The sequence below is a fragment of the Rhinopithecus bieti genome, unplaced genomic scaffold, assembly GCF_001698545.2.
Source record: "Rhinopithecus bieti isolate Rb0 unplaced genomic scaffold, ASM169854v2 scaffold_8911, whole genome shotgun sequence".
Lineage (NCBI taxonomy): Eukaryota > Metazoa > Chordata > Mammalia > Primates > Cercopithecidae > Rhinopithecus > Rhinopithecus bieti.
The window spans coordinates 1,367,926-1,393,934 of record NW_016806084.1 but is presented as its reverse complement, the minus strand read 5'-3'; the positions used below and the strand labels follow the sequence as shown (position 1 = coordinate 1,393,934).

At 52.1% G+C, this 26,009-nt stretch overlaps 1 protein-coding gene across 2 annotated transcripts; it reads right to left on the bottom strand.

Moving 5' to 3' along the window:
* Nucleotides 1–1,764: 1,764 nt before the first annotated feature.
* On the bottom strand, nt 1,765–5,686 carry IRX3 (iroquois homeobox 3). Of its 2 annotated transcripts, none has more exons than XM_017874624.1 (5): nt 4,644–5,686; nt 4,246–4,403; nt 2,959–4,075; nt 2,717–2,783; nt 1,765–2,212 (listed from the first exon to the last, which is right to left on the bottom strand). In XM_017874624.1, the coding sequence occupies exons 1-5, from the start codon at nt 4,750–4,752 to the stop codon at nt 2,158–2,160; spliced, it is 1,506 nt and encodes a 501-aa protein (XP_017730113.1). In that variant the 5' UTR covers nt 4,753–5,686; the 3' UTR covers nt 1,765–2,157. The 2 variants fall into 2 exon arrangements, with proteins under 2 accessions (XP_017730113.1, XP_017730112.1); XM_017874623.1 differs by having other exon boundaries at nt 4,246–4,368; nt 4,609–5,684.
* Between the last annotated feature and the right edge of the window lie 20,323 nt (nt 5,687–26,009).

Below are 26,009 nucleotides of genomic sequence, written 5' to 3'. Positions count from 1 at the left end.
TAAGTGGGAGCAGAGTCGGTGCCACAGTTAAGCTTGTGAGGCGTGAGCTGTTGAGGTGTCAGAGTGCTGTCCTTGTAAAGTCATTCAATGTGCTAACCAGTCTCTGCCCCGGTCCTGGCGTTCTGGCCTCAGGTGCAAGTCCGCGAGGATGAGCGGGCTCCACGTCTGGGGGCGCTGTGAGCAGGGCCAGAGCGAAACCTCAGCTTGAGCTTACGAACTGGGAAGGAGCCTGAACCCCAGAAACACCGTTAACAAAGAGAGGGAACGCTGGGGAGCCGAGGAAACGTCTCTTTGGCCTCTGGGGAAGGGGCTGGAGGAGCAAGCCAGCAGAGGAGCGGCTTTGCCGGGTGTCCACTAGCGGTTCGCCAGCCCTCTGTGCGCCCGCAGAGTGACACAGAGGCCGACACAGCCCCCTCCCCACTCGCCCATGGGGCGCCGCCGCACCTTGATCGCCCCCTTCGCGGAAGGCACTCCCGAGGCGCGGCGCTGACCGCTGGGCCCGCATGGCCCGGTCCTGTCGGGCTCTGCTCTGCTACCGCCGAACGTCGAAGTTGAGCAATGTTGAGCCATGTCTTGTTCTGTGGCTTCGGGGGTTGTGCGCGCTTCCCATACCTCCCTGGAACGCGGGAGATAGTCACACGCGCCACTCTGAGGGTCAAACACCCCGCATCTGGCCACATCGTACCTTTAGTAACGTGGGGAGGGGGCAAAAAAATGTGTCTCTCCTTCTTACCCCGAGGTGTCACTTCGCCCAAACACTCCCTACAGCTTCTTCAAGTCAAACTTGGGCAAGGTTGGCTGGCTGACTGAGAGAGGAAAAAGAGGGTGCTGAGGGGGCGCGGCGCGCGGTGGAGAGGCCAGGGAGGCGAGGCGCCGAGCGTCCCCTTTGTCCTGTAGAGGGAGCTCCAGCCCCAAATTTCCCAGCTGCCTCCCCGGTCCGCCCACCCCAGGCCCGCCTGGAGCCAGAATCCCGGCTGGAAAGGTGCTGCGGGTCTGACACCCCCGCAACCCCTGCGCCGGGACCTTAGCAGGATGCCTCTTCTAGGGCACGTGGGAAAACCCACCAGGGTGCCAAGACGCACAGATGCTGCCAGGACCCGGGCTCCCCAACTCTCAACTAGAGCTGGGCAGTCACACAACATCTAGAGGGTTGATATGTACCCCTAGGCTCCCCTCTTCTCCATATCCGCCTCCACAGTCACCCCACACCCTGACATTTATAAAGAGGGAAGGGGTGCAACCGGGTTGGAAGGCGGATGTAATCTGGGCTCGCACAACCTCTTATAGGTAACACTGAGAAAACCTCAATTGTGTCGATCAAAGAATGGGGACGGGCGGGGGGGGGCGGGAATGATGAGAACACGCTCCCGCCACCCGCGCAGGCTAACCCCGTTGTGTCCAGACCCTTATCTAAATATTTTGGCAAGATCGCCAGAGAAGGAACCAAGTCACCGCGGTTGCTCCCGCAGAACTGCGGGTCGGGCCCAGATTCCCGGCTCTTAGCAGGGAATCTTGCCGGGGTCTCCCACCTGTCTCCTGCTCCAGTTCTCTCCGCCGCCCCAGGTGCTTTTCCAGCCACTTCTCCTGCTGCGGCGCCCCTAGCCCCGCCACTTCTGCGCCCCCTCAGCTATTGCTGTCGTTTGACTACTCGGTCCTGATTCGTCTCTTGTCCTTTCCCGCGAATTCTTCAAACAACCAAGAGGAGAAAAAACCCAAAAAACAAAAAACCACCAAACAGATCCGTTGAGGGGGCAGACAGGCGGGTTATAGTCAAAGTGGCAGCAGCTCATTTATTTAGCCAAAAATAGATACTTTCTCGTACAATTTGGTTCACACATATGTACATTTCTCTGTATATATATACACACACACAAAGGCAGACACGTTTATTCTCATTGAAACTCCACCCCCCAAAATCAACCGAACAAACAAACCTCACAGCGAATGCGGGGTGCCACAGAAGCGACTTGGGGAGGGCTGAGGAGGACTGGTTTTATTTCTTTTTTCTTTCCTTTTTTTTTTTGTTTTGCTTTTAGGTATTTATACACAGACATGCTTACAAGTTGTAACTATACAGAGGGATTTTTTTTTTTTTACAATTATTACAACGATTAAAAAAAGTTTTGTTTCTTTCTTTCTTTTTTTTTTTTTAAAGAACTAGGATGAGGAGAGAGCCGATAAGACCAGGGCGGCGTCCAGATGGTTCTGGGGCCTGTAAGAGAGAGACAATAATAGCAAAAAAGGTGAGATTCAGGAGCGCAGAGGCTGCCTAGGGCGGGGAGATCCTACTTGGGTTGCGGCCGAGAGTCAGGAAGGTGTCGCAATGTAAAATTATGTCCAGTTGTAGATGTGTGTGTTGGGGGTTTAACTGTAGGGTGGGCACGAGGCGTCAGGACCCAAGGTCTGGGGCTGGAAAGAGGTGAGCGTCAGAGAGCCGCCACCCGCCCCAGTGGCCTGTGGGCCCAGCCACGCAAAGCTTCCCCTAGAAGGTACAGGCGCTGTACCCACCGGCCGCGCCTGGGGTGCCTGGGCTGTACCTGGAGAGCTGTCGCAGGGCCTACAGGGGAGACCGAAGAAATGACTTTCGTCCCCTTTTACAAAATGCGTCCCAGCAGGGTTCCCTCCTATTCCGGGGCAAAAGGCCGTGCGTGGTGCTCCGCGTTCTCTCCTTTCCCCGCCAGCCAGTCCCCTCAGGCCCCCAACCTCGGGGTCTTACCGCCTGGGCACGGGCTGGAAAGCTGTCTTGAGTAACTTTTTCTCCACTTCCAAGGCACTACAGCGATCTAAGGGAAGCGGGGGAAGAAAAAGGAGGGCCTTTAGAACGCTCGGTTCCGGCGCCCAGGGCCGCAGAAAGCAGGAGCCGAGAGGGACGCGCCCTGCGCCTCCCGGACCCTGCCCGTCCCGGCCAGCTCCGGCACTATCCGCAGAGCCCGCCCCCGCTCCGCGCCCCGCAGTCACCTGTTCCGCCTTCGGGCTCCGCCGGCCGAGCGAAGGCGGCGGCGGCAGCCGGGTGGCCCGCAGCTCCGGGAAGTCCCAGCAGGTGCGGAGGGGCCGAGCCCAGCAGGGAGAGCGGGTGCGGGCGGGGACCGGGCGGCGGGCCTGGAAACGGCCGGTTGGTCCAAGCCGGGAACTTGCCCAGCGGCGCTGAGACCAGTCTGTGAGCGGCGGCGGCGGCGGCGGCCGGGGAGAGCTGCAGGGCTGGAGGCGCGACCGCTGCCCCCGGTGGAGACCCCCCCGCGCCGGGAGGCGAGCGGCGCGGGTTGTCCGGGCTTGTGGCAGTCTCCGCGAGGGACCAGATCTTGGGCTTCTGCAGGGCGGAGGCGGGGGCTGGTGCGGGAACGCAGGGGTCCAGGCCCACGGGGGGTAAGGGCGGAGACGGCGAGGCCACGGCCACTGGTGGTGGCGCTGGAGCCAGATTCAGGACCGATAGTGGCCGGTCCTCCAAGCCCTCAGAGCTGTCTTCTGAGTCGCTATTTTTGGAGTCCGAAATGGGTCCCAGGCCGAGGTCGCCATCCCTGCGAGCCGCCCCAGCCAGGGACAGCTCAGGCCCAGTGGCCGCGCCGTCTAAGTTTTCCAAATCGATCTCCTCGTCCTCGTCGTCGCCCGCCAGGCCCTCGCCCCCCGTGTCCTCCTCCTCCCCCCCGAGCTCCTCCTCCTCCAGCTCTAGCTCGCGTTTGCCATCCTCCTCGTCCTCCTCTTCGTCTTCCTCCTCGCGCTCGCTCCCATAAGCGTTTCCCTCCTCGTCAGTGCGGCTGCGAGGCGCCCAAGTCATCTTATTCTCCTTCTTGAGGCGCCGGCGCGCGTTGGCGAACCAGGTGGACACCTGGGTGAGGGTCATCTTGGTGATGATGGCCAGCATGATCTTCTCGCCCTTGGTGGGGTAGGGGTTCTTGCGGTGCTCGTTGAGCCAGGCCTTGAGCGTGCTGGTGCTCTCCCTGGTGGCGTTCTTGGGACGGGACGGGTCCCCGAATTGATATTGGCCATACGGGTAGAAGGCGGGGTGCGGGTGCGGAAACGCGGCAGCCGCGGCCGGATGCTGCACCCCGGGGCTGTCCTTCAGCTCATACTGCGCGCCCTGTAGGCACATGGAGAAGGAAGGGACACGCGCGGAGGGAGCGCGGGTGAGCCCCAGCCGTCGCTGCCTCCCCCCTCCTGGCCTGCACCCCTCTAGTCCGAACCCCGCGCGCTCAGCTCGCCCTGCGCCCCGGCGCCAACCCCTCCTTCCCTGGCTCCGCGGGCTCTTACCAGCTGTGGGAAGATGGGCAGCTCCGCGGCGTAGGGCAGGAAGGCGCCGTAGCCTTGGGCGGCGGCGGCCGCCGCGGCCGCGGCGTAGGGCGCCCCGTACACTGACGAGAGCACGTTGGACAGGGACCCCGAGGCGGCCAACTCTGAGGCTCCAGCACCTGGGCCGCCCCGGGCCCCCGCGCTGCCGCCGCTGCCGCCAGCGGCCCCGGACGCTCGGACGGGTAAAGCGGGCGGATGTATTGGTATCCCAGCTGGGGAAGGACATGGTGGCCCGCGGGGCACGGACGGAGAGGGGCCCGGCCCCGGGCCGCCCAGCTCAGCGCAGCCCGCGGCCCCGTACACTGACGAGAGCACGTTGGACAGGGACCCCGAGGCGGCCAACTCTGAGGCTCCAGCACCTGGGCCGCCCCGGGCCCCCGCGCTGCCGCCGCTGCCGCCAGCGGCCCCCGGACGCTCGGACGGGTAAAGCGGGCGGATGTATTGGTATCCCAGCTGGGGGAAGGACATGGTGGCCCGCGGGGCACGGACGGAGAGGGGGCCCGGCCCCCGGGCCGCCCAGCTCAGCGCAGCCCGCGGGCTCCGGCGCGCATCGGGACTGGGCCGGGCTTGGGGCCGCGCTGCCGCCCGCGCTGCGCTGTGCTCCGCGTTCGCCTATTGATCTGCTCCGCGGCGGCGACGGCGGCGGCGAGGAGCCAGGTCAGGTCCGAACAGATTGGCGGAGATTCCCGGGGCTCCGGGCTCTGATTGACATTTCTACGGGGCGCAAGCCCCTCCTCTCTGCGCCGCGCTCCCTCCTCTCGGCCGCCGGAGCTGCCTCTGCCCGCGCCTCGCTCCTCACTGCCCTCCTCTCCCCAGCAGTGTCGCGCCTCGCTTCCTTCTCCCTCCTCTAGTTTTCACTCCCCCTCCTCGCCCTTCCTCTCCCCTCCCCTCTCCGCACTCCTCTTCCCCCAAGGATCGCTTCCGCTCCTTCGGGCTCCTGCACTGCCCTGGACGCTATGAAACTCTCCTTTCTCCTCTCCCCTTCCCTTTCCCTTTCTCACGATGGCTTTTGCTCTCCGGTCCGTTCCCTTCACTTTTTCCTCTCTCACTACTTCTATTCTTTAAATCTCTCTCTTTACTCACACGATACTTCCCCCAACCTTTCCAGCCTCTGCACCCTGGGCTAACTAAGGCAGCCAAAAGTTGTGGACACTTAGGGTGCCGCGCGGGGGGTGTGTGTCCGTGTCTGTGTGTCCATCCCCGCCCTTCCACCCCCTCCCTCGCCCTTCCCCAAATCTCGGGTCTGACGTCGCGCCCTCTTATTCGACTTTTCCCCGCGTCTCTTCCTCGAGTCGCCAATCGCCTGGGCGCCTTACGGGCGAGGCCGCCCACCCCCGCGGATTCCGCGCGCAGGGCGGGGCGGGGCAGGGGCGGGAGCCTGAGCTCCGCGAGTCCCTGCCCGCCCTCTCCTGCCCGCGCCGGGCGGGGGAGCGAGAGGCGCGGGGACTGGGTGAGTGCAGGGTCAGCTCGCCCCTCCCGCCTCCCGCCCCTCCGAGCCTGTCCCCAGGCCGAGGCGCGGGACCGTGGCCGAGGCTGGCTCCGGGGGCCCCCCTGTGCCCGAGCCCGTTTTGCAGTTCGCACCTCTCGACTCCCAGCCACCTTCAGCAGCGTAGGGAGGGAGCTAGCAGCCGGCGTGGGGGTGGGGAGCGAGGGAGTGCGTCCTAATATCGTCTTCAGAGGCCCTGCGGGGGCGAGGCAGCCCCCCACCCAGGAGGACGAAACCCTGAGATTAGCCACTTAACGCCGCCCCCGGGTCCGTGTGCGAATCCCTTACTAAAATGGCGGGCTGGCTCCAGGGGCTGAAGGGTGGCAATCCGGGGGCGCTGGAAGGGTAGGGAGCGGCCACAAATCGGTGAAGCAGGCCCGCGCCCCAGGCGGCTGGGAATGGGGGAGGAGCAGGGCGCCGGGCCACGGAGGCGCTAGGAACTTTTGGAGAGCTCTTCGAGAAGTTTCTATATTGGCGTTTTCGTCTGTAGAGATCTTTCCTTGCGCGACCCCTACCCCTTCTCCCGGTCCCGGCGCTAACCTTTTTCTCTCAGCAAGGATCCTCCCACCGCCTCCGGTGGGGATGGAAGGCAAGAGTTTTGGTTTAATGATGGGATATTTCCTGAATCAAACTTGAAATCCCAGGATCGGGCTCCCACCTTCACGGATTAGGGCGTGCAGTCGACAGCAGCATTGAAATTCCCAGCATTGCCGCGGCTGGGGGCTCAGAGCTTTAGGCCGCGGCCGCGACCCACAAGCCAGCCAGGCCTGCAGTGGGCACGCCCCGGAGACAAAACGGGGGTGGCGACTCTGCCGTGGAGTGGCCAGCCCCAGCTCGGAGGCGGAAACCGTCACCTTGCATGGATGGATCCAGGAATCGAATTCGAATTCCACCAGAGTGGCGGGATTAGAGGAGATCAGAGGGTCTTGGCCCCTGCTGTCTCTGATCACAGCTCTGGGGAGCACAGTACTGGGGAGCCCAGCTCTGGAATGAAAGATGCTTCCACTTCCACGGCAGGCACCCAGTTTTGATCCCACCCCCACCGCCCACCTCCCACTTCCCACCTCTTTCCGGGGGTCTTGGCACAGGCCCGCAGCCCTAGTAGGTGTGAATGCCAAAACCTTGCGGGGCGGGGGGGGGACGGGGAGGAAGCATGGAGGAGGACCAGGTTCGGTGGCAATGAGGGAAAGTGGGGTATTCCCAGACTGCATCTGAGCAGTTTCCCTATCACCTTCCCTCCCGCCTCAGCCTGGTGTAGGGGAGCCTGGTGCCTTCTCAGGAGCCTAGCCGAAGGAGGCGTCATCAGGGGCCGCCCTGGCTTTGAAATATCTCCTCGAGGCCTGATTTCGTTTCCCATTACACCTCTCAGAGAGTAGCATAGAGAATGTTGAGCTAACTTTCACGCAAAGAAACTTGGGATTACAAAATTGAGAGTAACGTTATTTTCCGGGATGTTTCCTAGGTGTCAGACCTCGAGCCTCGACGGCCCTGAAGTCATAGTGTTTGTACAAAGTGGTGGCACCAGACCAGGGGGGAGAGCGAGATTCTGAGGTGGGGGGAATGGGGCTGCGCTGTAAGTGATCGAGTGAGACTCCCGATATTTAATTCAGCTTTTTTCAGAAGGAAAAGAAAAACAATAATGAGCCTCGGAGATGCTCCTTCCGCATTAACCAGCTATCGACCTGGCTGCGTCGGACTGCAGGCGGCGAGAAAGAGGCCAGGGAAGGGCCAGGCGGCTCTTAGGAACTCAGTCGCGCTGGCTGGGGGGTGGGGGACGCCCACAGCCCAAGGGGTGAGCCTCCAGACCCAGACACGGACCCAAGAACCTCGCATATTAGATCCCTCCAGGCTCCCTAGGCCTCGAGCAGAAGCGGCCTCCTGGCTACCCTACTTTCCAACTGAGAACAGCCCTGGTCTGTCCGGGCCATCTGCGCGCCACGTCGAGACTCAGCATCCCAGGCAGCCGCGTCCTACCGTGGCGCTGGTCCGCCAACTCGACCGGGCCAGTGGAGCCTGGCTGTGGGCTGAACTCGAGGGTCCGAGGGCAGCTGAACCTTTTCCAGGGATTTTTAATTCAACAGATTAAATGGTCAGAGTGACACACTCGCACAGGGAAGAAAAGCAGGTGCATGGAAGTAGATTTGGGAAAGTCGCGCGCACGAACGCGCTTCACGCAGAAGCTTCTCCATCATCTTGCCTTCTTTCAACATTCCTAGCGCACAAAGCGCTTTGGAGACTCACTGCAGGCTCTCTCAATGCTGCCTAGGGAGCGGGGAGTGTTCAGAGAGGGTGTCTGTCCCTCGCACACACTTGGCGCGCGTGCGCCAGTTGCGCACCAGGAGCCGCTGCCCGACGTGTGCCCGGGGTCCGCCGGCCCGCCAAGCTCTGGGGGCTGCGCCGCGCACTTCACAAGAGCTGAGTCACCAGGCCCGCTTCCTGCCCCCTTCTCACCCAGCCTCACGGTGCTCATGCGTCCCGGTCAAGGGGAGCCGCTGCAGCCCTGGGACTCCCAGCCCCGGCCCATCTTCTGTCCTTCCCTCCCAGGCCCTGAGTCCCTGGGCTGCGGTGCCAACCCGCGATCTCTGAGCTTCCTGCAGACGCTGCGGCGCGCGCTCCTACCGTTCCCTCCCCCTCGCGCTCGGGTTACAGGTTAATGAAATGCTCGTTTTCCTCAGTCATTTGTTTTGTTTTCCTGCAAAGTTCTGATAAGTAGCTAACCAACGAAGCTTGTAATTACAATCTTACAGAAACCGGGCCGATCTGTATATAAATCTCACCATCCAATTACAAGATGTAATAATTTTGCACTCAAGCTGGTAATGAGGTCTAATACTCGTGCATGCGATAATCCCCTCTGGATGCTGGCTTGATCAGATGTTGGCTTTGTAATTAGACGGGCAGAAAATCATTATTTCATGTTCAAATAGAAAATGAGGTTGGTGGGAAGTTAATTTCTCTCCGCTCTGTGAAGCGTAGACAAGAATTTAATGATTTAATTACAGTTGTAAGCCCTTTCCATGAGACTTAAATTGAGCTGAGAATATTTTTTTTCCTTCTCTCTCTCTCCCTCTCTCTCACTTTCGCGTTCTCTTTCTCCGCTATTAGCAGCCGCGGACTCCTGAGAGCGTGGCCTGGCGTCCGCACAGGGTGGAATTCGTATTTGGCCAGAAATCCGGACTCCGAGCATCCCAGGAGACGCGGACCGGGGGCCTCCAGAGCTCTCCAGAGCGTGCTGCCGCTCCCCACCGGCCACCAGGGACTTGGAGGCCCTTCCTGGGTCCGGAGAAGCGACGGGGAAACTTAGGGGTAAACTTTGCCAACTTCGCTCTCGGCGCGGGAGAGGCCGCCGGCCGGAATCGTGCAACAGCGGCGGCGGGCCGCGATGCGCAGGGTGGGCCCCGGGCCAGGGCTGGGCACCCGGGAGCGGGTCAGAATGCCCAAGGTGGGGCGTGAGGGCGGTGGGCTCTTAGCTGCCCCGCTCCGCCCCTGCGCCTCCTGCGACCCGGCTCACTTCCCGGCGTCTTTCAGCGGCCCGAGAGGCGCAGCGCCCTGAGTGGCCTGGATGGAAGAACCTGGCCCTCCGCGGGAATGATTTTCTTTTCCTTTACCTCTTCCGGATCAGCCGTTTTCCACCTGACTTAAGCAGCCCCCTCCCCCGTGCCTTTGTTTTTCTCTTTCCTTCCGTCTGGCCTTCCCATTTCCTCTATCTTCGATTTCTAGATCATTCACTCTTTCCTCCGCTCCCTCATTGTGCTGTTTTTATGCCTTTGCCCTGGACCACTTTTCAGTTCACTTTTCTCCCTTCTGCTCCCTCCCTCACACCCTTCTTACTGTCTCTTTTTTCCTCTCCTTGTGTCTGTGACTGTGTCCCTTTCCCCCATCCGCAGTTCTCGTTTTTAATTTTCTTTCTTTCCTCCCCACTTCCATCCGGATCCTCTCCTATTTCCTCCTTGGATTTCTCGTTCTGTCTCTCAGGTTCTCCTCTCCGTAAATATTCTCTCTTCTTCTCTCCTTCTCCGGGATCCGTCCCCTCCCCCACATGGATCTGCCTCCCCGGCGCCCCCTCCTCATTCATCCTGGGAGATGAATTTGTCGCCTTATTGGACGCCGAGGCCAGAGCCGTGTGAGGGGGCTCGGCCAGCGCCGTGCATTTTCTTCATGCATATTGAGGACATGATAATGAGCGCGTTTGCATTGTTGCTTGGAAATGTTGTGTTTCCTGCTGCAGTTCGCAGTTCGGAGTGGGTGAGGGTGGTGCGGGCCCAGGACAGCCCCTCAGTAGGCACCCGGCCGGCCGCGGCTGACCCTCTCCGGATTCCCGGGCTCTCAGGGCCGGGGGAGGAAGCGACCTTGCCGAGCTCCTGACCCAGCCGCCGCCTCCTCCTCCGGTTTCTCGACAAAGGCCGGCGCGCTCCCCTCATTAAAGCCTCGTTACAGGAACCCCTGGCTGGCTCGCGACGGCTCCTCCGAGCCCCCCTGCCCACCGGCCTCTGAGCCCCTCCCCTGGTGTTGAGAGGCCTGTGATGGAGCGCCACCAGAAAATTAGTGCCTGACAAAGTCGTCTATTGGCAATAAATTGAGATTCCAAGTGACACGTCGCGGGATCAAACACAACCACATTGTGTACCCTGCTCACTCCTCGTTAATTTTGGAGGGCGCCTTGGCATCGCTTGGCCAGGGGAGGTTGTACGCAGGCCTTTCGGCTGTCAGGACTCCGGTCCTGCCTGGGCTCAGCCAGGGCAGAGCCCACTTCAGTCATTCAGGAGGGACTGACTGCCCCTCCCTGGTAAGGTCCAAGGCGCTCAGGAGGCGTGACCCAGGCAGGCCTTTCAGTAAGCTGAAGGTTTATGAAAGTCAGGAGCTTCGAGGAGCAAACTCTGAGTTGAGCTCGTGGGGAATCGAAGTGAGCCTTGCTGGGAATTGAGAACATCAAGGTCTGGCCTTGTCTGGAATTGTCTGGTGTCGAGTTTCCCAAACTTCAAGCTTCTTGCTACCACCTTTATTATTTACTTAACATTTTTCCATAAATTGACTCATTTTTAAAACCAAAGTACATATTTTTGGAAAGAAAACCTGATACTACCACTGTAAATTGAAAAGTAGCTGTTACTCACCAGAAAAGGAAATGGTAAAAGATAAACACAGCTAAAACCAAGCAGTGTTAATACATTTTAGCCTTTTTACTGGCGTGGAAAGAATCCTAGAGGCTCAGGGGTGTGTGTGTGTGTGTGTGTCATTAGAGAGTGTTGGAAGTGTTAAACACTGAATCTTTCTCAGAAGAAATGAGACAATTGAAAAGAGAATGTTTCTCACTATTCAATGTTCATTTAATTCTATGTTAATTCTCTGACCTCAGACTGCACACTACCTAAAATAATGTTGAGAACCTCAAGAGCGGGACTGTTTTAGGACAGTTGAGGAGCATATAAAAACATTAAGATTAGGCCGGGCGCACGGTGGCTCACACTTTGGGAGGCCGAGGCAGGCGGATCACCTGAGGTCAGGAGTTCGAGACCAGCCTGGCCAACATGGTGAAACCCCATCTCTACTAAAAATACAAAAATTAGCTGGACATGGTGGCAGGTGCCTGTAATCCCAGCTTCTCAGGAGGAGGAGAATTGCTTGAGCTGGGGAGGTGGAGGTTGCAGTGAGTTGAGATCGGGTCATTGTACTCCAGCCTGGGGGGTAAGAGCGAGACTTCATCTAAAAAAAAAAAAAGATTAAAAACATAACGTTGATTTGTTGTTATTTACCAAATAATTGTGTTAAGCATTTTCAAACAGTGTCATATTTAATACTCACTATAAGTCTGCAAGTGAGAGGCTATCCAGGGTGGCCATATGGGGTAGTACAGGATGTTCACTGAACAACGGCACCGAAGGGCAAAAAGGGTGTGAAGTCTAGCCCTTCTGCGTTCACCAATATGTGTACCTTGGCTTGGGGCCACACTGGAGGAACAGCACCTTTCTCTCATGTGCACAAATTTTATACAAAATTTGCACAAAATTGGGTTATGACCTAACCCTAATCTTAGAGTTGGGGAAGCTGAGGCTTAGAGAGTTTTGCAAAGCCCAGGCTAGAATACTGTCTGATATTTTTAACTATGATCCCTTTGGGAGGGAGAGCAGTCCTTTTGGGGGCTTGGGGAGGTAATGCTGAGAGTTTGGGGGAAAGATGCTGAAAGACTAGTCCCTGATTTGACTGAAGGAAAGGGGCAATCAGGCTGCCCAACTGTACATCCCCCTGAATCTTCACACTTCCCACCAATATTGGGGAAGATTTGGGCAGAAATACAATTGGGGTCAAGGATCCATTATCCCTGCTAGTGGCTAGGTTGAGGGAGAGGAAGAAGGTGTTCTGGTTTGCTTAGGCCTAACTCTGGATGTCTGGAACTGTTTCTTGACTTTGTTGTTTTTGTTCAGCTTATCCGTATGAGTCTACGCACTCGAGTTCTGCCTTGTTCTCATTTACACTGTTTGGAAATTGCAGATTCTTAAAGACAAACTGAGGGATTGCAGCACACCAGCGGTGGTGAATCAGTGGTTGCCTCTGATCACAATCTCTTTTTTTTTTTTGATTTGGCCTCCATAGTGGCCTTTCCCTCCCTCCCCCCTTTTTGATTGAATTGCTTGCTAACACTTGCTAATTAGGTGATTTCATTTAAAAATCCAAGCCTCAGGGTTTGTTTAAAAAATTGGAAGGCTAAGAAATACAAGACTTCTTTACGAGAACAAATACCTAGAGTTCATAGCTGCTGCCCTTCTATCTGGACACACTCTAGTTTGCTCCAGTCCCCATCTGGCCGACGTCTCTCAATTGCTTTCAGGCAGCTGAGTTTGTTAGCCCTATGTTGTATCATCAGTTGTGATAATGGGACACCCTTGCAAGTAGACACTGTCCTCCAGTGTGAGGGACATAGCACATGCTAGGTCAACATGGCAAGTGACTCTTCTCTCTGTCATGCTCCTGGTTAGCTGGGCAGCTGCTTTGCCATGGTGGGGTAAGGGTGAGGGCAGGTGTCTAAGAGTGACAGGGATGAATAGTTCTGACTCCCCAGAGACTATCCAGGTATCACAGCTGAGCCTGTTCTCAAGCTCCTGGGAAAAGAATGGGAAGAAAGATCCTGCAACAGGAGTTAGGAGGAAGCCCCAACTTTTTCTTGATTTGCCCCAACTTAGGCGCAGCCCTCCCTTGAGTCCCAATCACCATCTTAAACATGTCAAGCCAGAAAATCTGCAATTACCCTTCTTTTCTACCCCTCTTCTTTTTTCTTCGCAACACGTATTTACAGAGTGCCTTCCATGTGCCAGGAGCAGTGCTAAGTGCTGGGGATACAGTGGTGAATTAGAGAAGTACCTTGTTTTAATGGAGCTTAGATTTTAGTGGGGTGATCAGATACTGAAAAGGGACACACACAGGACAGCTGAAGATAGCATTACATTCTACAAAACAAACAATAACACACAGTATACTGGCTTGGATAGTGTCTTCCCCAGATTCAAGTCCTTCCCAGAACCTCAGGGTGTGATCTGATTTGAAAACATGGCCATTGCTGATGCTGAAGTTTCATCTCATGCTTGAGTGAGGTGGACTCTTAATCCAATATGACTAGTGTCCTTCTAAGAAGAGAAAAGATACAGACACTGTGACCCAAGGGAGAAGACAGCCACCTGAAGACAGAGGCAGAGATTGGAGTGATACGGCTATAATCCAAGGAATGCAAGGGGTTGCTGGCAGCCACCAGAAGCTGAAAGGGGGTGAGAAAGGCTTCTCCCCTAGCGACTTCAGAGGAACCAGCGTACTGTCGATACCTTGATTTCAGATTCTAGCCTCCAGAACTGCAAGAGAGTAAACCTCTGTTTTTTTGTTTGTTTGTTTGTTTGTTTTTTTTTTTGGCAGAGTCTCGCTCTGTCGCCCAGGTGGTCAGAGCTCAGCTCACTGCAAGCTCCGCCTCCCAGGTTTACGCCAGTCTCCTGCCTCAGCCTCCCGAGTAGCTGGGACTACAGGCGCCCACCACCTCCGCTGGCTAGTTTTTTGTATTTTTTTAGTAGAGACGTTGTTTTAAGCCACCCAGTTTGTGGTAATTTCTTATAGCAGCTCTGGGAAACAAATGTCCAAGTTGACGTGAGAAGAGGCAGGAGGGCTGTGGCTTTAGATAAATGGCACAATCACAGGAGGCATTTGTGAGGAGGTAACAATTTAGTGGAAGTGGAACAAGTCACAAAAAACCTGAGGGAAGTGTATTTTAGAGCTGCTATGTCCAATGCAGTAGCCACTAGCCATATGTGGCCATGGAGCCCTTGAAATGCAACTGGTCCAAACTGAGATAGGCCGAACATGTGAAATACACACCAGATTTCAAAGGCTTGCGAAGAACAGAAATAATGTAAAATATCTTTTTTATTTTATTTTATTTTATTGAGACAGAATCTTGCTCTGTTGCCCAGGCTGGAGTGCAGTGGCATGATCTTGGCCCACTGCACCATCCACCTCCCAGGTTCAAGCAATTCTCCTGCCTCAGTCTCCTGAGTAGAGTAGCTGGGACTACAGGCTTCCACCACCATGCCCAGCTAATTTTTGTATTTTTAGTAGAGACGGGGTTTCACCATGTTGGCCAGGCTGGTCTTGAACTCCTGACATCAAGTGATCCATCCACCTTGGCTTCCCAAAGTGCTGGGATTACAGATGTGAGCCATTGCACCTGGCCTCTTTTAATTAATTTTAAAATATTGATTATGCATGGAGATGATTGCATGATGAGTTAGTCTACTTGCATTGCTATAAAGGAATACCTGAGACTGGGTAATTTATCAAGAAATGAGGTTTATTTTGGCTTATGGTTCTACAAACTGTCCAGAAAGCATGGTGTCAACATCTGCTTCTGGTGAGGGCTGCAGGAAGATTACAATCATGGTGGAAGGCAAAGGGGGAGTAAGCACATCAGAGGGTGAGAGAAAAAGCAGTAAAGCGAGGAAGTTCCAGGCTCTTATTTTTTTTGTTTTGTTTTTTTTTTTTTGAGATGGAGTTTCACTCTTGTTGCCCAGGCTGGGGTGCAATGGCACGATCTCGCCTCACTGCAACCTCTGCCTCCTGGGTTCAAGCAATTCTCCTGCCTCAGCCTCCCAAGTAGCTGGGATTACAGGCGCCTGCCACCATGCCTGGCTTTTTGTATTTTTCGTAGAGACGGGGTTTCACCATGTTGACTGGGCTGGTCTCAAACTCCTGACCTCAGGTGTTCCACCCACCTCGGCCTCCCAAAGTGTTGAGATTACAGGCATGAGCCACTGTGCCTGGCCCCTGGCTCTTTTAAACAACCAGATCTCGTGTGAACTCGTAGAGTGAGAACTCATTCATTACCACAAGGATGGCACCAAGCCATTCATGAGGGATCTACCCCTATGACCCAAACGCCTTCCACTAGGCCCCACTTCTGACACTGGGGATTACATTTCAACATGAGATTTGGTGGGGACAAACGTCCAAACAGTATCAAATGAGTCATCTATTGAATGTCACTCTTTGGGGTGGACAAGGGAGGAGGATGCAAAGAGGAACAAGACATGGGTCCTAGCCTCAAGGAGAGGGGCCATCTGAATATACTATTCAGTATACTATTAATATTTAGTATAGTATAAAGTAAAGTATACTATTAATATTTATACTAAAGTATACTATTAGTATAAGTAAAGTATACTATTAATATTTATTTTACTTTTTACTTTTCTAAATGTGGGAACTAGAAGATTTTGGCCAATGAAATATGAGCAAATTTTTACATTTATGGCTCATATTATATTTCTACTGCATTGTGTTATTCTAAACAGAAGATGCAGCAAATGCAAAGGCCCTGTGGTAGGGACTGAGCTTCCTGTGTTTGGTGGTTCTGTACTCAGTCTACATGTTGATACTTACTTGCTAATGTCACTAGACCTGGAGAGGTGATGTGGGAAGCCCTGTTGAACTTACAGGGGGAGTCTATGAATCTTTGTCCTTTCTTCTCAAGCAGAGAGCAAGGTCATGAAATTCAGCCCTTCAGACTGATGCCTCCTTCTTACTTGCCAATCTCACATGCTCCTTTAGACCTCAGATGGAGAAAGAAGACAGCTCCAAACTTCCTGCTTAGTATGTCGATTTCACCGTCTCCCTAAGCTCAACAGTGTCAAGGACATGGAGCTAGGCCTAACTCTGGAAACCTCCTTGTGTGCTGATGGCTGGCACCAAGGCCATGGTGTTACAGTATAGAGCAGAGACTCCCCAAACCCACAGCTTGCAAAGTGAACTAGAAGGACCAGGTTAGTTCATTTATTAAGTTAGAATTTTGTTTTTCTAAGACAGAGTTTACAAAAGGGCATCTTGGGGCTAACTCCCACATGTTTTGTTTGCATGATTTCACAATTCTTTTTAGGTGTGATTGAATTGCTGTATCAGTCAGGTTGGGCTGGGCTTTGCTGCAGTAAAAAATAAGCCTCATATCTTCATGGCTGGTAATCACCCACTCTATATGTTGTTTGCTATGGCATTATTCCATGCCTTCTGCACTTCAGGATCCAGGCTGACAGAATAGCTTCCATCTGGAGTGTTGCTGAATGCCATGACCAAGGGCAAAAGGGCATGGCATACCACAGGCTGGCTCTTGAAGTTTCCATTTGGAAGCGACCCATGCTACTTCTGCTGGTATTTCATTGTCCAAAGGAATTGTGTAACCGTGCTTGAAGTCAAGAGGGCAGGGATGCATATGCCCCCACGCAGGGAGGGGCACTCTATGGATCATCTACTGTGCATCCCTTCAAATCCTTTTAGCTCCACCTTCTATTCCAGCCACTGCTTCAACAAGCCTTGAGCAGGATTAGCCTGACAGTACCCACTACATACCTCTTACTTTTCTGATGCAGTGCCCTGGGTAGCAGCAGGAACCTGTGAGCACTCACACACATGCCACCTGCAAGTACAGAGGAATTAACACCTGTGGGGCCATCTTTGGCCAAAGGGGAGGGCATGGATGACTAACTGTCCCCCTCCATTCTCAGGGCAGGCAGTTAGTTCTGAGATGCTAGCACCTAGAGCAGCACTCACTCCAATTACCCATCCTTACCCATCCTTCTGTGGCTTCCCTCTCATCCCTGTCTCACTCCCTGGGCCTGCACTCACTCCCAGGGATCATTTCCCCAGTAAACCACCTGCATGTAAGCCTTTGCCTGGGGACCTACTATGGAGGGAAACCAAGCTGAGACAGACAGGAAATTGGTGGACAGTAACACAATCTACCACTTTTGCCCATATTGCAAAGTTAGAAGGTTTAATATAAAATTTCAATGTTAAGCTTTTCTTGATAAATCAGATCTGGCAGCACATAACTGAAATTCTGACAAGTCCACAAGAGGCTGGACTTGAATAGGGGCAGTGACTTCCTTGAGATGGGACCCAAGCTCTTTGTTGACAACATTTGCTATCTGAGAGGGAAAGTCTTCACTTTTTTATACTGTCTACCTGGCTCCAGGAGTCATTATTTTTTTTTTATTTTTGTTGTTGTTTGTTTTAAATCTCTGTTATAGGAACTGTTGGCTTGAGTTAGATATCTATGAATCCTTGGAAATTTTTTTTTTTAATTATATGGAGAACTTTCTCATTTTTGGGGGTTTTATTTACTTATTTTATTTCTCTTTCTCTGTTTTATAACAAAAGGATCAATTAAAAAAGAAGAAAAAAAAAACTTAGACTGGTAGTGCCAGGCTGGCAGGGACAGCCTGTCTGGTCACCACTGTATTCTCAGTGGTATATAGTAGGTGCATAAAGAATCTTTGCTGAATGGATGACAAGATGAGTGACTGAAGTAGCCTGTTCGCAATATGATCCTGAGCTCCTGACTCTCATGTCCTTGTAGTGCCTACTTTCTTTGAGTATGGGCTAAACTTATTATTTGCCTCTAATGAAGCAATAGGACGCCACTTCTGAGATTACGTTATAAAAAAGACTGTGGCTTCTGTCTTGGCCCTCTCTGACTCTCTCTCTAATGTCCACAGCTGTGGTGCCACGAGAATACTCAGATAGCACATGGACAGGCCCACATGGCAATGAATTGCAACTTGCCAGCAACCATGTGGGTTAGCTTGAAGCAGATTCTCCAGTCCTGAGTCTTCAGGTGGCTGTAGCTCTGGCTGACCATGTGACTGAACCTGAGGAGAAAGGCTGAGCCAAAGACACACAGATAAGCTGCACCTGGATTCCTGACCTACAGAAACTGTGAAGTAATAAATGTTTGTTGTTCAAAGCCAAGGGTTGGCAAAATACATTCCACTTGTTTTTGTAAATAAAGTTTTATTGGACCTTGGTAATGTTCGTTAATGGCCTATTGTTATGGCTGCTTTCATACTTCAACAGCAGTAGCTATTGAGTAGTTGCAGCAGAAGACTATATGGCCCACAGGTCTAAAATATTTACTATGTGGCCCTTTAAGGAAAAGTTTGTCTATCCCTGTTTTAAGCTGCTAAGTTTGGGAAAAATAATTACCTAGCAATGGATGACGAATACAATAGCTTTCAAATCCAAAACAGTGGTCCTAACTGGGCTTGCAGGTCTTGAGGTAGGGCATCTAATTTCAGTTTAGCTTCGTTTAATAGATATTAACTGAGCACCTACTGTGTGCCAGGCATGGTCTCAATCATATTCCAGAATGCCACATTCAGTTCTTTCTCCACTGTCCCCTCCAGCATTTTCTTGGTCTATGGCATGATTTGCCAAATATTTGTGGATTTAAGTTGGCTTTTAGAGACTGGAATTAGCAAGACACTCTTTGGAATGTAACAGATAACTCTGTAATCATGGGGAGCTGAGCAGGGAGCAGGAGGACATTTAGCTGGTATTTCCATGCAAAGTTCTGATAGTTGTTAAAATATGGAAATGTTTCCATCCCACCGTATGGAAATATAGGGCCCCAAAGGCCCTACCTCCAGTAAACAAAGGGGTCAGGTATAGCACAGCAGGGCCACCCATAATTCTGAAGGCCACTCTAATTGGTCAGTTCCCATGCCATGCTAGTGATTAAATATTGGCACATGGTTCCAGGACAAACTTCTGGCTTGTCCAGCAGGGATGCTCAGTAATGTTGCCTGCATGATGGAATTCATAGACATCTATTGAATATTTGCCCCTTTTTGGAGTGGACAGGGAAGAGGACGCAAAGAGGAACAAGATGTGGGTCCCATCCTCAAGGAGAGGGGCCGTCTGATTCTCTAAGTGTGTCTAATCCTCACTTGGCAGGAGGGTCTGAACACAGACCTTCATGGTTGAAATCCAACCCCACTTCTTACCAGCTGGTTGACCTTGAGCCAGTGATTCAGCGCCCTGTGTGCCTCAGTTTCCTCCTCTGTGACAATAATGGTTCCTACCCCATAGCATTTTGGTAGGGATGTGCTAACAGTAATGCCTTGTACCTGGTTAGCACTCAGAAAATGTTAGAAAAGGAGTGATCACTGTCCAGGAGCCAAAAGAACATGCTCTGAGGGGGTCATAATAATATCAAGAAGTACATTAAGAAGAGTTGTCAGTTTTTTTTTTTTTTTTTTTTAATTGAGATGGAGTTTTGCTCTTGTTGCCCAGGCTGGAGTGCAATGGTGCGATCTCGGCTCACTGCAACCTCTATCTCCTGGGTTCAAGAGATTCTCCTGCCTCAATCTCCCAAGTAGCTGGGATTACAGGCATGTGCCACCATGCCCGGGAAATTTTGTATTTTTAGTAGAAATGTGGTTTCACCATGTCAGTCAGGCTGATTTCAAACTCCTGACCTCAGGTGATCCACCTGCTTTGGCCTCCCAAAGTGCTGGGATTACGGACATGAGCCACGGCTCCCAACCAGGAAGAGTCCATTGATCATGGACGAGATTCCTGGCTCTGGTCTAGGCTCCATGCAGGCAGACAAGGCTGGCTTCATGGGCATGTGGCCTGTGCAAGAGACCTTCCTTTGGTTTAATGCTCTGCTGTTGCCATCTTGAGATGCTAAAGAATTTTCGAACAAGTGTCTTGCAGTTTTATTTTGCACTGGGTCTCACAGATTATGTAATTGGTCCTGCTTATAGAAGTGGACATGGCAAACTTCTGATCATCAGGAGCTTTGCAAATCCGCCCGGAGGAGCTAATGTGCCCACCAACCTTTACATCACAGAGCTACAGGCATTCTGGTGGAACACCAGGCCTAAGGCTGGCTCCCATGCTTCTTGGCTGGGTTGAAGCAGCCAAAGAGACTTCCCTGAGGCCACAAAGGAAGCCACATCAAGGACCTAGCGTGTCTTATACCACCATCAAAACCTGGAGAGGAAAACGGATAAGGAGATCAGGTCCCATGATGCATCCGGTTAAGGGAATGCTGCTTGGATTTATTTTCTGCAAGAGGAATAAGGCCTTGAATTCTGAAATACTTTTGAAACCTTTGGAAAATCCCCCTTTAATCACTGATGACAGGTTGACATTTTTCCAGCTGTTTGGAAGCAGTAGACAAGTCAAGTTGCTCCGCAGGGCACAGGCTGGCATGCTGGGATATGTGTGGGTTCTAACCTTCCCTTTCCCTGGTTCTTTGCAGCTTTGAGGAAAAGAAGAGAAAATAAACCAACCAAAACAAAAGCTAGGCTCTTGCAGTGTTCTTGCCAGTCTATGCCATCTGCATTTGGGGATTTGCTCCTGAAAGTAAAATCTTAATTGGGTAACTTTTTCCTTCTTCTTCCCAGCTCATGGATTCACCTTTTCGGCAGCGTCCCACTACGGCAGCTTGTGTCTCTCTCTGTATTAAATCTACTTCTTGGTTGGGAGAATTGTTTTATTGGCTCATCAGATGCCAGCATGAATCCTTTATTTCCCTCCATCCCCAGTTCCACATGTGATCAAGACGTGGGTGTGGAGTAGAATCCAGGTTCCACCACAAGTGAACCTGTTGGTTAAGGGTATGTGCTCAAATCCCAGCTCTGCTTCTCAGTCTCTGGGGGGCCTTGGGGAAGTGACTTGGCCTCACTGTGCTTCTGTTTCCCCATCTGTAAAATGCTATGAGAAGAATGACATGACTTCACACATGTAAAGCTCTTAGAACACATAATTAAGTGCATAGGCACATAATCGTATATTTAATGTTTTATATATACATATGGATCTGGTTAAGGGAATGTGTGTGTGTGTATGTGTGTGTGTATATATATATACATGCACACACACATATATGTATACACATATATATACACATGTATATATACACATATACACACATATATATACACATATACACACACATATATATACACATATACACACACATATATATGTGTGTGTGCATATATATATGTATCTTGCTCTGTCACCCAGACTGGAGTGCAGTGGCACGATCTCGGCTCGCTATAACCTCTGCTTCCTGGGTTCAAGCGATTCTCTTGCCTCAGCCTCCCAAGTAGCTGGGATTACAGGTGTGCCTAATTTTTGTATTTTCAGTAGAAACGGTGTTTCACCATGTTGGCCAGGCTGGTCTCAAACTCCCGATCTCAAGTGATCCTCCCACCTCAGCCTCCAAAAGTGCTGGGATTACAGGCGTGAGCCACTGCGCCCGGACTTAAACATATTTTAAAGGCATCTTTTCCATTTATTATTATGAATGGATATAGTACTACCTCCACCATCCTATTCCCCCATTGATAAAAGCTCACAGGTACATAACACCATGTTCTAGGTGCAATTTTAAGCCTTTTAGAAATATTTCCAAGCTTAAATCTCAAAACAACCTTATGAGGCAGAGACTGTTGTTTCTCCCATTTTGTAGATGAAGAAAACTGAGGCACAGAGAGGTTAAATAACTTGTCTGAAGTCACACAGCTAGTAAGTGTCAGAGTTAAAGTTCATACTCAAAAATTCTGCCCTAGAGGCACCCCACTCTTAATCATGGTGCTCTGTTAACATGTGTAACTTGTGCCTTGCTGGACATTTAGAGTTTTTTCTTTTTCAATAAAAATTTAAACTTCTTATTGAAGAATGCATGTGTATCAAAAGCATAGGATGGGCTGGGCACAGTGGCTCATGTCTAGAACCCCAGTGCTTTAGGAGGCTGAGGCACGAGGGTAGCTTAAGCCCAGGAGTTAGAGACCAGCCTGGGCTAACATAGTGAGACCCTGTCTCTACCAAAAATCAAAAAATTAGCTAGGCGTGGTGGCACTTGCCTGTGCTTGGGAGGCTGAGGTGGGGGGATCTCTTGAAGCTGGAAAGTCAAGGCTGCAATGAGCTGTGATCACACCACTGCACTTCAGCCTGGGCAGCTAAGCCAGATCCTGTATAAAAAAAAAAAAAAAGAGTGTAGAATGCATTCATTTTCACAAACAAAAACACCCTTGGAATCATCACGCAGCCTTCAACACAGATGATAACACCCCTCAGAAGCCCCTCCCTCACCCCCAAAGGTAGCTGCTAGCCCCACCTCCAACAACAGAGATTCGTTTTGCCTGGTTTTGTACTTTATGAAAATGAAATCAAGAGGTATGCATTCTTTCATTTCTGGCATCTTTGGCTCGATGTTATGTTTGTGACTTATCCATATCGTTGCACACGGTTGTAGATTGTTTATTTTTATTACCACATAGTGTTCCACTTACAGTTTATCTTATCTATTCTACCATCAAGGGGCATTTGGGTAGTTTTTGTGAGTAACGCTGCTAGGAGCATTCTGGTGCATGACTTTCAGAGGGTGGATGGGTGCATTTCTGATTGGCGTGTCCCTAGGAGTGAAACCGCTGGGTCAGAGGGGATACATCTGCCAATCAGTTTGCTGGAGGCTTTTCAGTGTGTTGAGCAGTGGGGTAGGGGAGTGAAATGGAGGGTTGGGCATTTTTTTTTTTTTTTTTTTTTTTTTTTTTTTTGAGACGCGATCCTCGCTCTGCCAGCCCAGGCTGGAGTGGCAGTGGCCGGATCTGCAGCTCACTGCAAGCCTCCGCTCCCCGGGTCAGCGCCATTTCTCCTGCCCTCAGCCTCCCCCAAAAGTAGGCTGGGACTACAGGCGGCCCGCCACGATCGCCCCCGTCCTAATTTTTTGTATTTTTGAAAACGAGGGTTCTCACCCCCATGTTAGCCCAGGATGGTCTCGATCTCGCTGACGCTCCCGTGATTCCGTCCGTCTCGGCCTCCCAAAGTGCTGGGATTACAGGCTTGAGCCACCGCGCCCGGCCGGGTTGGGCATTTTTTAAGTGATTTCTCTCGTTTCTGGCCATCGACTGGAAATAAAACATGACATTTGGACCCAGTGGAAGGCCGAGTCATCAAGGCATGCCAGGAGCTTATTTATGGGGTTTTGTTGAACATCCCACCTTTCTTTAATTTCTGCAGGATATCCTCTTCCTGTTAAGTGAGCTGAAAGGGCAAACCGTGAGGGCATCGTGGTGTCACTGTTAGAACTGTGAGGCAATGCTGTCAGCTAAGAACAGTGGGGCCAGTGCAGAAACTACCAGAGGGAAGCGTGCGGGCAGGCACGAGCGCCTCCCAACAGCCCCAGAATCCGCCACGGATGATCAAGTGGAGCATCCACTCACTCACTCGCCAAATGCTGACTGAGCACTCTGCGTGTGGCCAGCCATGTGCTGGGCACTGGGGACAAAGTAGCATACAAGGCTGGCCAGGTCCCTGTCCTCTCTGAGCTTACCTTCTCCTGGGGATATAAACAGGAACATGAGCAAATTAAAAAAATATTTTCAGGCTAGGCCGGGTGGCTCACACCTGCAATCCCAGCACTTTGGGAGGCTGCGGTGGGTGGATCGCCGAAGGTCAGGAGTTCGAGACCAGCCTGACCAACTTGGTGAAACCCCATCTGTACTAAAAATATAAAAAAGTAGCTGTGCATGGTGGTGGATGCCTGTAGTCCCAACGACTTGGGAGGCTGAGGCAGGAGAATCACCTGAACCTGGGAGGCGGAGGTTGCAGTGAGCTGAGATTGCACCAATGCACTCCAGCCTGGGCAGCAATAGTGAAACTCTGTTTCAAAAAAAAAAAAAATTTAAAAAAAAAATTTTTTTTTTTTTTTCAGAGCATGATAAGGAAATGAAAAGAGTAAAATGAGGGGATGGGAAAATGAGTGCTTGGAGAGGGAGGCAGTACTGGAGACAGCCCAGGGAAAGCCAGTTTGAGGACATCATATTTGTAAGCTTGGAAATAGTGGTTGAGCAGGGCTGGCCTTGTGAGCGTGCACACCTGTGCGTGTGCTAATGCTCTGCTGTTGCTGTCTTAAAGGTCGTCATAATTTTTGAACAAGGGGCCCCGCATTTCCATTTCACACCAGGTTCTGCCAATCACATAATTGGCCCTCTCAGATTGTTCAGGTTTCTAGAAAAGAAGAAAACTCCCACCATCTCTTCTGGGGTGGGGAACAAAGCAGCTGCCCTGCAAAAACACCCTCGGTGGCTAAACAATGAGGACGGCCTCTGTTTCCCCTGCCCCTTCCCCTTCACCCTCATTTCTTTGCATCTTACAAGTTCTCAACCTGGCCCTGGAGCTTCAGTGAGAGCAAATCAGGATCGAGTGGAGCAGTCGCTTTTGATATGGGCTTTTCATGGCTTAGAAATCTTGCAGTTCCCATCCCTGGAGGCCCCTGGGTGATTAATGATAATGGGGCTTTCTCCATTGTGCTAGAAGGAAGGAAAGAAGAGTGCTTTGAAAGGAGAGGGTGTCCAAGTGCTAGGCTCTTGTAATTCAAGTCCCCCTGGGAGGAAAGTTTAACCTCTCACACAGGGCCTGGCTGGGTTGCTGGCTGGGGTGGCTTTGGGGAGCCAGATGAGCTGGTGACCTGGATCAGGTCATCGGGCTATGACCCCAGGTCATCTCTGTTGTGCTTTGAAGATCAACCACTGCATCAGGAACAGCTGAGGCCTGGAGACTGCTGCTGAGGATCTGAGACCCCTGCAATATCCAAATTCTGGACTTGTCCACAAGGATGCTCCCAGCATCTCAGGGAGCCTTGTGTTCCAGGCACAGCCCCAGAACCCAGGGCATCTGCAGACAGAGGCTCAAATCTTCTACCCATAACAAGAGCCTCGTAACACCCCGTCTCCACTTTTTCAATGTGCTTGTCAATGTCAGATACCATAAAGCATGGAGAAAGAATAAAGGGTAGTGAAGTGTGGATGCTGGGCTGGCTGATACCTGCCCTAGTGGAAATTGACTGTGTGTACTACACAAACAGTGCTTCCCTTCCCACTTGTGAGCACAGCGTCCCTACCTTCTTGAGAAATGAAATCTTTCTCAGCCTCAGGTCTTGTTTTGGATGGCAGGCTTCAGCAGTGAGGGTGTGGCCCAGGCCTTGGTAAGAAGCATACTAAGTATACTTGGTGTCACAAGACACAGTCATGGGTTCAAAATTGAGCACAAGACTCAAATGAGTCCCATCATGCTCATCTCTGTTGCTGCTATTGTGTTTTACTCTGAAACCACTGGGCAAAGGAGTCTCCTTTCCTGGTAGGAGTGGCTGAACTGGGGGGATATGGCATGGAGCTGAGGATGGCTATCTCATCACTGCAGGGCAGACATTGAGTAAGATGGTGAAAAGAACACAGAGAAAGGCAGAGCTGAGACATGAGGAGGGGTTGGGGAGGAAAGAATGAGCCTGATGACATTATTACACAGTGCTAGAGGGCCTGGATCTAGCCATGCCTGAAATCTACATGGTTTCCTTATTTGCTTCAGTCTGTTTGAGTTGAGTTTCTGTTTCTTTGTGACCAAGAGGCCCAGCAAATTTATCTACTCAGATGTTAGGGGGTTAATATTTGGCTGAATGTTTTTAATTCTCTCTCCCTAGCTAGTCCCCAGCTTTGGGGACTGTAAGTTCCCTAAAGGCAGGAACCAGGCTAGCTGTGGTCAGTAGGTTTTGTGGTGCATGTTGATGGGAGACTGAGTAGAATGTTGGCTGTGGTGAGGCAAGGACGAAATGATTGAAGCATTGGGGAGGGGAGGAGAGTGCATGGAGGCAAGGCAGATTGAAGGCTCCCTCGTTCCTGCATGACTCTGTGCGATCTCTGGGCTAGAGACTGAGGCTGCAGCAAAGGGCGGTCCACACACCATGTCTGTCCTCACAGAGTTCACCGTGAAGCGGGGCAAACAGGCACCAAACGAGACATCACAGTAATGACATTTCGTAGACAAAGATAGGGGTTGTTAATGTGTGTGTGTCTGTGTGTGTGTATTTATGTTCTCTGTTTCTTTGTCTCTGTCTCTCTCTGTCTCTCTCCATCTCTCTTTC